This window comes from Elephantulus edwardii, unplaced genomic scaffold (assembly GCF_000299155.1).
Source record: "Elephantulus edwardii isolate Elephantulus edwardi_28Jun2011 unplaced genomic scaffold, EleEdw1.0 scaffold00026, whole genome shotgun sequence".
Lineage (NCBI taxonomy): Eukaryota > Metazoa > Chordata > Mammalia > Macroscelidea > Macroscelididae > Elephantulus > Elephantulus edwardii.
In genome coordinates, this window is record NW_006399776.1 from 23,265,297 (window position 1) to 23,277,484 (window position 12,188).

The 12,188-nt window shown below is 39.4% G+C and overlaps 1 protein-coding gene across 1 annotated transcript in view; it reads left to right on the forward strand.

The window, feature by feature from the left end:
* Nucleotides 1-12,188, forward strand: part of LOC102857346 (chromosome unknown open reading frame, human C14orf164) — a 42,833-nt gene that overhangs the window by 22,252 nt on the left and 8,393 nt on the right. The window contains exons 4-9 of the mRNA XM_006883306.1: nt 5,024-5,139; nt 7,286-7,346; nt 8,393-8,421; nt 11,050-11,096; nt 11,318-11,360; nt 11,504-11,564. Coding sequence (XP_006883368.1) covers nt 5,024-5,139; nt 7,286-7,346; nt 8,393-8,421; nt 11,050-11,096; nt 11,318-11,360; nt 11,504-11,564 — 357 coding nt within the window. The remainder of the gene's footprint in view (nt 1-5,023; nt 5,140-7,285; nt 7,347-8,392; nt 8,422-11,049; nt 11,097-11,317; nt 11,361-11,503; nt 11,565-12,188) is intronic.

A 12,188-nucleotide genomic window follows, 5' to 3' on the forward strand; every position in this document is an offset into this window, starting at 1 on the left:
TTGGATCTGACTGGTACAGGAGGAGGCTGCCCCTCTCCTTCTCCAGCGGAGCTTCTGGTGGCAGATCTTCCTTCTTTTTATTTATTTTTTTTTATTAATTTTAATGAAAGTTTACAGAAACTTTGGATTTCTTGATGGTGACTTTTCCCAATTCCTTCTCCCGCTCCTGTTTGGCTTTCTGCCCTCTCCCCCCCCAGGTCTCCAATCATGGACATGGCCGTCTCTAGATTGGAACTCTGAATCTCCATATCTTCCCATAGTTGGTGACTCTCTCCATGTCTGCCGCACCACTATCATGCTTCTGTGGCTTCTCGGGAGGTCACTTGGGGCTGCTGGTCTCAGTCTCCAGTTCCAGCTTCACATCCCCATCTGTGCCCATGTAGCTCTCACCGCCACCCACCCGCTTCACCTTTTTTGAGGTGTTTTTTTTTTATAGGCAGTGTCACTGTGTTTCATCTCGAGCTACTGGTTGATGAGCTTTTCATGTTGTTAGGTGCCATTGAGTTAGCTCTGACAGAACGAAAAACTGCCTGATCCTGTGCTGTTCTTACAATCTCTCCTCTGCTGAGCCTGTTGCCTTAGTCACTGTGTCAATCCATCACATTGAGGGTCTTCCTCTCCTTCACCAATGCTCTACTTTTCCAAGCATGAGATAATTTTCCAAAGGACCAGCCCATCCTGATAAAATGTCCAGTATATGGAGACAAAGTCTATCATTACCTCTAAAGAGCAATATTCTAAGGCAGATTTGTTTGTTCTTTTGACTCTTCATGTAAAATGCAATATTCTTCACCAGCACTAAATTTCAAAGCATCAAGTCTGACTTTCTTCTTTTTATTAAACTTTTTCTTTTTTTCTCATTTACTTACAAATTCCATATACATTGTTTTTCACACCAGATCTTTCCCATTCACTTAACCCTAACCCTCCCTTTACCTAAAAAATTGTGCAACCATATAATTATGACCTCCCACCCATCCTCACCCCTGTGCTCCCCCTCTCCCACTTAGATACGCATATATATCTATTTCTACACTAATGGTCTTTATACAGTATTTGTCTTTATGGGACTGAGTTAGTACACTTAGCATAACGCTCTGCAGTCCCTCCCAAGTTAGTTAGCTAATAATTTACAAATCCATTGCCCCTGCATGCTGAGTAGTATTCCATCATGTGTATGTACCATAATTTCTCAATCCATTTGATTGTGGTTGGACGTTTGGGCTGTTTCCATGTTCTTGCGATGGTTAATAATGCTGCTATAAACATTGGTGTACAAATCTCCGTTTGGGCCTCCCTTCTCATTTTCTCAGGATATATTCCAAGCACTGGAATAGCTAGGTCATATGGAATTTCTATGTTCAGCTTTTTGAGGAAACACCAGCCTTCCTTCCAGAGTGGTTGTACAATTTTATAATCCCATCAACAATGTGTAAGAGTTCCTATTTCACCACATCCTCTCCAACATTTATTACTTGCTGTCCTGTTAAATTTTGCCACTGCTACTGGAGTACGATGGTATCTCATTATGGTTTTGATTTGCATCTCCCTTATTGTCAGTGATTTTGAACATTTCTTCATGTGTCTGTTTGCCATCCAGATATCTTCCTTTATGAAAAGTATTTTTATGTCTTTTGCCCATTTTGTGATCAGTCTTTTTCTTGTGGAGGCCCTATAGAATTCTGTAGACTTTTTCTATGATATCCTTGTCTGAAATAATGTTGCCAAATGTTTTTCCACAATCAGTAGGTTTTCTTTTCACTCTGTTGGAAAATGTTTCTGACGTATACAGAGGTGCCATTCATCATTTTTATCCTCTCCAGACTGTGTATTTCTGACTGTATTTGGCATTCTCTTTATACCATAGACTAGGCTGTATAAGCTTGATCCCCGTTTATCTCTGATGAACTTTATGGTTTTGGGCTTTACTCCCAGGTCTTTGATCTACCTTGAGATGATTTTTGTGTATGGTGTGAGATGTGGATCCTGTTTCAACTTTCTGCAGTTAGCAGTCCAGTTTTACCAGCACCATTTGCTGTAGAGGTTGTCATTTCCTCATTTGATAAGTTTTATTTCCTTCTTGAATATCAGTTGACCATGGATAGCTGGGTCCATTTCTGGGTTCTCAAGTCTGTTCTGTTGGCCTATGTGCCTTTCATTGTACCAGAGCCATGCTGTTTTGGTTACTAATGCTGCATAGTAGGTCTTCAGATCCTCCCACTTCATTTTTGTTTTTCCGACATGCTTTGTTTATTTGGGGTCTCTTTCCTCTCCAGATAAACTTGACAATTTCCCTTTTGATCTCCTTGAAAAACTAATTTGGTAGCTGTATTGGTATTGCGCTGAACATGTAGATTGCTTTTGGTAGGATTGCCATTTTCACAATATTGTGTATTCTTATCCATGAACAGGGAACATTTTTTCTTTTCTTTAGATCTTTTATTGTGTCTTGCAGAAATGGTCTATAGTTTTCTTTGTATAGGTTTTTTTGTGTCTCTAGTTAGGTTCACTCTCAAGGATCTCAATTTGTGATTGGCTATTTTAAATAGTGTTACTTTCATGTTTGTTTGTTTTTTTCTCTGAGCTCTCTTTGTTACTGTAGAGGAATCCCACTGATATTTGGATATTGATCTTATATCCTGTCACTCTACTAAATTGGTCTATCAGCTCTAACAGTTTTTTGTTGAGTCGTTGGGGTTTTCTGTGTACACTGTCATATCATTGGCATATAGTGATAGCTTAACCTTTTCTTTGCCAATCTGGATGCCTTTTATTTCCTTCTCTTTCAGTGTCCAACTTTCACATGCATATATAGCAATTAAAAATACTGTGGTTTGAAAAAAACAACAACACTGTGGTTTGGGTCAGGTGCACCTTAGTCTTTAAAGAGATGTCCTTGCTCTTAAACAATTTTAAGATGTCCTTGACAGTAGATCTGCCCAATTTAAACCATCATTTGATTTCCTGACTGTTGCTTCCAAGGGTTTTGATTGTGGATCATAGTAAAATGAAATCCTTGACAACTTTAATATTTTCTCCACTTATCATGCTGTTATCTTTTAGTCTAGTAGTAAGAATTTTTATTTTCTTTGTATTGAGGTATAATCCCTACTTTTCTTTGATCTCTTAATTTATTAACCCCCAAACCCCACTGCCATCCAGTCTATTTCCATCTGTGGAGACTCCAGCTAGTTTCCAAGGTTGTAACTCTTTACAGGATACTGCCTTTCTCCTACAGAGCAACTGGTAAATTTGAGCCAGTAACATATGGGCAGACCTGCAGCCTTTGAAAATTCGTGTGCATTCTTTCTCTGTTGGTATGGAAAATCTCTGGGTCCTATTGGGCTGGCTGGATGCCTTTTGCTGGGAGCCAATGAGAACCTGAAGCATGGGTGGACCTGCAACCTTTGAAAATTCGTTTTCAAACCTCATTTATTAAAACCTCGGACCTGGTTTTAATTGTTTTTGGTCAAACATTCTTCCTTGTAACATAGCCCTCATCTGTCCATTTGCTGTACAGAGGTAATTCATGGTTGCTGTGATGCTGAACACTGTGACTCTGATGTGACAAATGCAACAAAGGTTACCCACAGTGGACAGTGTTTGGTGGAGCTCCCTGATTAAACAAGCTTGGAAGCTGGAGTGTCATCCACTTCCAAAATAGCTTGCCTCTGGAAACCCTATGAACCTGGAGAAAAGATGAAAGTTATACATGTGTTCAGGTCTTTGTTCATAGGGTCACTAAGAGTCGTCTACAACTCAACGGCATTTAACAACAATAACAACAACAACAACAACAACAACAACAACAACAATATATCTGTTGACAGCCCAATCCATAACACACTATGCCACCAGAGTCCTTCTGAATTCATTTGTTGATGTTGTTGTGTGCCGTTCAGTTGGAATCAAGTCATAGCTGACTGTCCAAAGGGTTTTCAGAGACAGTAAATTGCATGGGAAGAGACTGTCCATCTTTCTCCTGCAGAGCAACTGGTGAATGAGGAATTGCAAAATGGTAATAATATTCTAATTCTGTATTCCTTTCTCATCTTTTAGTTAGAATGCTTCTATATAGAAAAATTTCCTGTCATCTACTCTATGGTTCCTTGTGATATAGCTAAAATTTTGTGAAGTGAGAGAGTCAGTTTCATAGAAAATAAAGTCTTATCTATTTAAAAATGGTTTTCCTTTGAGTAGGAAGGAAAGCTAAAGACTATGTAAACTCTTAAGTACTATTTTGCTGTAAGATAGCAAATGCAACTTGAAAATTAGGTGAAAACAAAGTTTACGAGATGAATACCAAGATTTAGAAAACTACTTTAGATGAAAAGTTTATAGTCTGGGTAGGGAGGAAGAAAGCAGATGAGACATAAATACTGCTGTGTACTCAAAATCAGAGCCTGACAAAGCTAAAACGCTCTCTAAATATTAACTTTTGACCCATTTCCGCTACCGGTGACAAGTACATTATATCAAATGATAAAGTGAGGCAAAAGATAAGATTATTTATCCATACTCAGAAGTAAAATTCAGGAATATATAATTCCCTTCAGTGCCTCTTCACCCTTTACTATATATAGCAGCACAGACAGGCTGCAAGTGACTCTGAGTAGGTGGTGTAGGAAAAATTGGTTACTAGCACTCTGTAATAGTTAGGAATTGAGAAGCTGAGTACAGTCTAATAGTACATAAGTTAGATCAAAACAAGTTCTGAGCTTGAAAAACGGTTTTCTGGGTTCCAGTTTTTCCTCAAAATGAAAAATTATCTTTTTAAAGAATTGTTCTGTGTCAGAACAGTTCTTACTAAGTATTAGAATATCACTATCGTAGGAAAGATTATCTTTGGCTTTTCCTAATGCTAACTCTCTGGTTTGGTGAAATTGTGAATGAAAGCAGATGTTGGGGGGGTTGTGAGAATGAGTAGAGTTAAAGTATGAATTGACAGATTTCCCTTTGTTGTCAGAAGTGAGAGGAAAGGAGTTAAGTGGGTGTTTGTCAAAGGCCTATTTTTCCCTAGTAGGTGTGGAGTTTCCAGAAGAAACAAACAGATCTCCTCCTCGCCTTCTATAAGCATAGAATTACAAAATTAGAAGCAGACATTCAGGAGGCCCAGCAAAGAGTAGCCAGTCAAGACAAGTAAGTGAAAAATTGACTTACCAGAATTTACTTCTAGAGAAGATGTAAACGTTATTTCCTTATGGCTGCAAAATTGCCCCAGGTGTGTTTGTATATATCTTTAGAAAATCAGGGAAATACTTTTTGGTTCTCTTAATTTTTTTTTCTTTCATTCTTCCCTTTGGGGCCCACCTTTCTATAGCTCTCACTATCTACCTCCCTCATCAAAACCTCTTATTCCAGGAGATCAGATATAGCTTACTAACATTTAAGAAATTAAATTAGAAAGAACACATAAATGTTACCTTCAAGAGGAAAAAATTTTAAAGTCTTAAGCTAAATGATGGAATCCTTGATGGAAGTTTTATGGCCTTCCATAAGCAGAAGAGGAAATGGGATTCCATGCAAGCTTCCTTAAAATTGTATTATATGATTGCCTTTTCCCATCAAGCCCCTGCTGTTATAACCCTGCATCACCAGATCTCTGATGTTGTTGTTGTTATGTGCCGTCAAGTCACTTGCGACTCATAGTGACTCTATGTACAACAGCCCTAAACCCTGCTCTATCCTGTGCCAATCGCACTGTCTCTGACACAGCCATCCCAATTACCTCAGTCACCGAATCAATCCACCTCATAGAGGGTCTTCCCCTCTTGCGCCATCCCTCCACCCTCTCAAGCATGATATCCCTCTCCAAGGACCTGTCCCTCCTTACAACATGTCCAAAGTATGTCAGATGAAGCCCCAGAATCCTTGCCTCCAAGGAGCAGCCTGGTTTAACCTTCTCCAGGATGAATATCTTTGTTTTCTTGGCACTCCATGGTTCATTCAGTACTCCTCTCCAGCACCAAAGGCATCAATTCTCCGTCTATCCTTCCTAGTCATTGTCCAACTCTCTGATGCATAACAAGTGATTGCAAAGATCATAGCCTGTATCAGACACACCTTAGTCTCCAGAGTGACACCATTGCTCTTCATTACCCCGGAGAGGTCCCTAACAGCAGACTTTCCCATCTCAATACTTTTTTTATTTCCTTGCTTCTGGTGCCAAGAGTGTTGACCATGGAGCCAAGCAGACTAAAGTTGTTAACAATCTCAATCTTCACCATCCATCCTGATGCTGCCAATTGGTCCAGTGGTGAGAATCTTTGTCTTCTTGATATTGAGCCTCAATCCATACTGAAGGCTGCAGTCCTTGACGCTCTGCAGATCTCTGATAGATACACTAAACACAGAGATAAGATCTCTCAGAAGCATTACAAAGTACTAATACAGGTCCTTAGGTTATTGAACAGATTATGTACAATCTGAAGTTAGGAACCAACCTGCATAAAGCCCATTATATTAAAAATCTGAGGTACATGCAATGTTTTGTAATAACAAAGAAGTGCACCTTTGCAATGCATATCAAAACATTATCATCATTACATTAAAGATGTTTTAGCATATCTAGAAGTGTTTCATGAGTTTATACTTAGAAAATGTGCTCCCTACACTTTCTCCTCACTTTTTAGGGAGCTCTGTTGACCTGAGTCAGTAAAGAGCTGAACTGCCAACCCAGAGGCAGGTGGTTTGGATCCACCATCTGCTCCATGGGAGAAAGATGGCAGTCTCCTCCCAGCTGATTGCCAGCCTTTGAAAACTTACTGGGGGGTCAGCTAGGAGTCACTTCTGCCTCTATACCACATAACTTCATTTATTGAGTTGGTTAAGTTCTAAAGATAAGGTCATTATGCAAAAATTGAAGATAAAAATATCCTTAAATAAATGCCAAATTACATAATTTCCAAAGTACTGAGAATGGTTACCCAGCCAAATGGACCCAGCACATTAGTCACCATAGATAATGTTACTCTTGTTTATGCCTTGGCATTTATCATTAGATTTATGCTATTAATGTGCAGAATAGTAAATTTATTTTATTCTTGTTTTAAATGTGAAATGTCAGATAATGATAACTGATGAGTGAGGAGAGTAGGTGTATGTTTTGTACTAAAACGAACATTTAACCCCTGTTATATATAAACTGTGCTTAACTGTTCTTATGTACAAATTGAATTTAAAAACAAATTTAGGGATGAAATTGGATTGTGATCTGAAGACTGCCTGAAATACATTTTTTTTTAACTCCACTGACCTCTTGGTGCTGTTTTCATCTTTTGCCTAGAGAACTAACTGTTTTAAGGAAGGAGAATGGAGAACTGAAAACGTTTCTGGCCATCCTAAAGGTGAATGAAATTGCTTTTGCCTCACTATCATTTTCTCTTCTACCTTCCTTATCTACATGGCTGACACCACCGTCTTTTCTAACTGGTTGCTGCCTATGTCCTGTCAACTTCCTGTGTCCCCAAGTCCTTTTCACATGGCACACACATCTATTTTAAGTCATTATTGTTGTGTTAAAACCAATCCATATTCAACTCTCTAGTATGTTTCCAAGACAGTAAATTGCACGAGAGATTGCCCATTGCTCTCCTTCGGAGCAGCTGATGGATTTGAATCACCAGAGTAGTATGGGTCAGCATTACAACTCCCTAAGGACTAGGCCACCACAGCTCAATATTTTAGTGTAACCCCTTCTTGAGCACCAGTGAGTCATATAATATGCCAGTTGGAAAGCTCTCTTACAGAAAAAAAAATCTGTTGCAATTTAAAATTATCTTTAATAATGCCATAATGGTTAACTTATAGTGGACAGTGTTTTGGTGGAGCTCCCAAATTGAGACAGGCTTGGAAGCAGGAATGGCACCCACTTCCTAAACAACATGTCTCTGGAAACTCTATAAACATAGAGAAACAACAAGTATTATAGAACAGGGTTCAGGTCTTTTGTTCATAGGGTCACTTTTAGTTGTGTTTGATTTGATGGCACTTAACAACTCCAAGATAGCTCAGGACCTTTCCTCTGTTTCCTCGGCATTTCCTGTCATTCTAAGAATGTTCTGTGTATAATTTCCCTATTGATCTCATTCTTGTAACTATTCTAGTCTTCTTTCTTCCTCTTCAACTCGCCTAAGACTCTCCATACTGCCCACATATATAAGCCTACAGGAATTTTTAATGTGTTATTAAGAAGAGGAAGTAAAATCTTTGCCGTCCCATCCCGAAGCTAATAATTTACTAAGGGAACACTTCTATTTTTTTTTTTCCCTTAGTGGGGAATCTGTGTAGCCCCAAGGGAGCATTGAAGCTTAGTTTTCTTCCAAGTAAGGTTCTGAGAGCCAATTATTAGGATCCTTTACTCACAGCTTCCTTCACTTCCCTTTTCTCACAGGAATCTCCAAGTCGGTACCAAGGAAGCAGGTCAGTTTTATTAGGTCCTGTACTAACAGAAAATTTCTATTTGACTTTTGGCTGTAACTTCTGTGTGGGCTCCTAGATGGCAAAAATGACTGATGAATTTTTCTGTCATTTCTCTGAGACAAGATACTTACCCTTGACCCACCCTTCCCCTTTTGAAATCCTATTCGTCCTTTAAAATCCAAGTCTCATGTGAACATCTCCTGTGAAGACATACTTCTTGTTGTTATACACTGTCAAGTAGTGTATGGCTCAAAGCAACCCTATGAACAACATATCTGAGCCCTGTCCCATCCTCATCACCTCTGACACACTTGAGGCCATTGCTGCAGTCACTGTGTCAATCCATCTTCCCCTTCTTCACTAATGCTCCATCTTCAAGGAATAGCCTCTCCTAGCAACATGTCCAAAGCATGTGAGACAATGCTTCTCCATCTTGGCTTCCAAGGAGCATATCTGTTTGTTACTTAATTAGAGTTAAGTATTCTCTGAGAGTCCCTGGGTAGTCCAAATGGTTAAGCATTCAACTACTAACTGAAAGGGTAGCACTTAGAATCCACCAGAAATGCCTTGGAAGAAAGGCTTGGCAAACTGCTTCCAAAATGTCATAGCCTTGAAAACTCTATAAGGTTCTGCTCTGCACACATGGAGTTGCCATGACTTAGAAATGGCAGCAGCTGGTTTTGGTTCAGGTGCTTCTTTCATGAATTAAGTACTTCCTGTTTATGAGCTACCATATTAGATGCTAAGTGTACATCAACTCTTCTTTCTAATTGATTGATGCCTGTGCCCTACCATTTGTTAAATATATTTTTAATATCAATCTTGTGTTGGGGAATAAAAAGACATAACCCTTTCTTTCACAATATTTACTATAATAGTCTTTACTATTTCTGTACACTGATATACATATTGTAGAACTTTAGCATTACTCAGATTACATTTTGGGTTTTTCCTCCCAATCAGCCTATAAGCCTTTCAATGATAGAACATTATTTTCATTATCTTTGCAATTTCAGGGTCTAGGACACTGTTGGCACTAAATAGCTGTTAAGAGGATTGAGAGAGTAGGGAGTGGTGGATATATGAATGCATGGATATAAGTAAAGATGAAAGTAATTTATATAAGGCACCAAGCGAGATGAGAAAGAAATACAAAATTGGTCAATAGTTCTCACTCAGATAGCTGAAGAGCAAAGAGATCTCGTATGGGAACTTGGCCTCTATATTATGGAGTGATACCTGTAATATGTGCAAGTAAGAGACATATGATTAGATAGGAAACTTTCTATACATGGTCTCATTGATCCTCTGAGAGGACATTTAACTCTGCATAATGGGATAAGAGCTGCCTCTTTCTTTCTTGCAAACAAGATACTGCTGAAGACCGTTCAAAAATGTCTGGAACAGTACATAGATAAAGAACTTCCAAAACTTCAAGCATGACTTAGAAGATGCCATGACACCAAGGATATAATTGCTGATGTCAGTTGGATCCTGGCTGAAAGTAAGGAATACCAGAAGAATGTCTGTTTGTTCTTTATTGACTCTGCAAAGGTGTTCGACTGTGTGGATCATGACAAGTTGTGGTTGACACTGAGAAGAAGGGGAATCCCAGAGCACCTGATTGTGCTCATGGGGAACGTATATCTGGATCAGGAGTCTGTTGTACCAACAGAGCAGGGGAACACTGCATAGTTTGGGATTGGGAAGGGAGTGCAGGGCTGTAGTCTCTTTCCATACCTATGCAATCTGTATGCTATGCAAATTATCCCAGAAACTGGACTCTATGAGAAGGAGTGTGGCATCAGGATTGGAGGGAGACTCATCAACTACCTGCGTTATACACATGACACAACCTTGTTTGCTGAAAGTGAAGAGAATTTTTAAGCACTTGTTGCAGAAGATTAAGGAATGCATCCTTCAGTATGGATTGCATTTCAATGTTAGTAAAACAAAGATTTTTACCACTGGACCAATAGGCAGTGTCATGATAGATGGAGAGGAGATTGGAACTATCAACAACTTCATCTTGCCCGGACCCATAATTAATACTCTTGGTACCAGCAGTCAAAAAATAAAAAGATGTATTGCACTAGGAAAATCTGCAGTTAGGGACCTTTCCAAATTACTGAGGAGTAATGATGTCAATTTGAAGACAAAGGTCTTCTGATTCAGACCATAGTGTTTCCAGTTACTAGCTGTGCATCTGAGAGCTGGACAATGAATAAGGATGACAGGAAAACAATTGACACCTTTGAGCTGTGGTACTGAAGAAGAGCACTGAACATCCCCATGGATGGTCAAGAGAACAGATATGTCTTGGAGAGGGTTCTGCCCAAGTGCTCTTTGGAGGCAAGAATGATGAGGCTTCACCTGCCATACTTTGGACATACTGCTAGGAGGTGCTATTTCTTGGAGAGAGAGACAATGTTGGGAAGGGTGGAGGGTCCGTGAAGGAGAGGAAGACCCTCAACCAGGTGAATTTACAAGGTGACTGCTGGAATGCGCTCTTGTATGTCAGGAAGTGTGAGGATGGCACAGGACAGAACAGGGTTCAGATCTTCTGTTCATAGGGTTGCTATGAGTCATGCTCAACTTGATGGCACTTAACAACTTTCTTTCTTGCAGATCAGCTACACCTCGCCCAGTAGGCATCACCTCACCATCACAGACAGGTAGAGAATAATTTTCATGGCTCAAATATTTCTATTGGATTAATAAATATCCTTTCTCAATAATGGAAGAGTCTTCTATGACAAAGTGATTTTCATAATCTTTTGCATCCTCTTTTGTAAACGTCATCCACTGAGATATTCACTCACAAAGGCATGCCAACCACTGACCAGGTAAGGCAGAGTGCTGGCAGCCCTTCATTCTGCAGTTTATTCTCTTTCAGTTACTCCACGACCTAGTTCTCAGCATAGCAGCCAAGTGGTCAGGTGAGTAGTAAGCCTGCACAGCAATATTAAAATTGTTGGCAAATTTGGAAAATTTAAGAAATATCTAGATGTGGCTGAGATTGGGACTGTGGAACGTTATCTGTGCAAAGTTTAACATCAGTTTGTTTTTTCACTTTATACAGTAGGTCTTCCTCAGCAGAGTGTATCCCATACAGAGTGGCAGGCTTTGGTATCTTGGGACAAGTAAGCAATATTCATCTTATCTTTCCAGGCTGAGATTTCTAATGTTAAATAAAGGAAAGTAGTGGTGTAAGGCAAGAATCTTAAAACTTATCTGGGCATAAATTATCTGATCCTACTGCTTGAACTCTATTTTCTTTTAGCTCTGGAGACTTGATATTAGAAGCTTACACAGAAACTCCATATAAGAGTAAATGAAGTCATGTTCAAGGACTGAGTTAATGATATCCATATTTGTTTTAGCAGTAGTAAACTGTGGCTCCATCTTTGACTGACATGTCTATCCTAAGTGAGAAACATACATTTAAAAATGCATCTAGAGACACCCAAGCAGATATATGCACACCCACGTTTATCGCAGCTTTGTTGCATTGAAAAACAAGGAACTCATTCAATATTATTCAAAGTGGGTGACCCTGGAGGACATTATGCTGAGTCTTTAAAGTGGTGCCACTGTTGTAAAACAGGACTGACAATGGGGTTGGGGGGAGACTGAAAAAGATGGGATAAATAACGTATACTGCATTGAAACAGATGAGGGAGAAAACTGTTTAAAACGGATATGTGATTAGGTATTTTTGCCATGACAGGAGTCCAGAGCGAAGGCTGTGTAGTGGAGGTGGACCT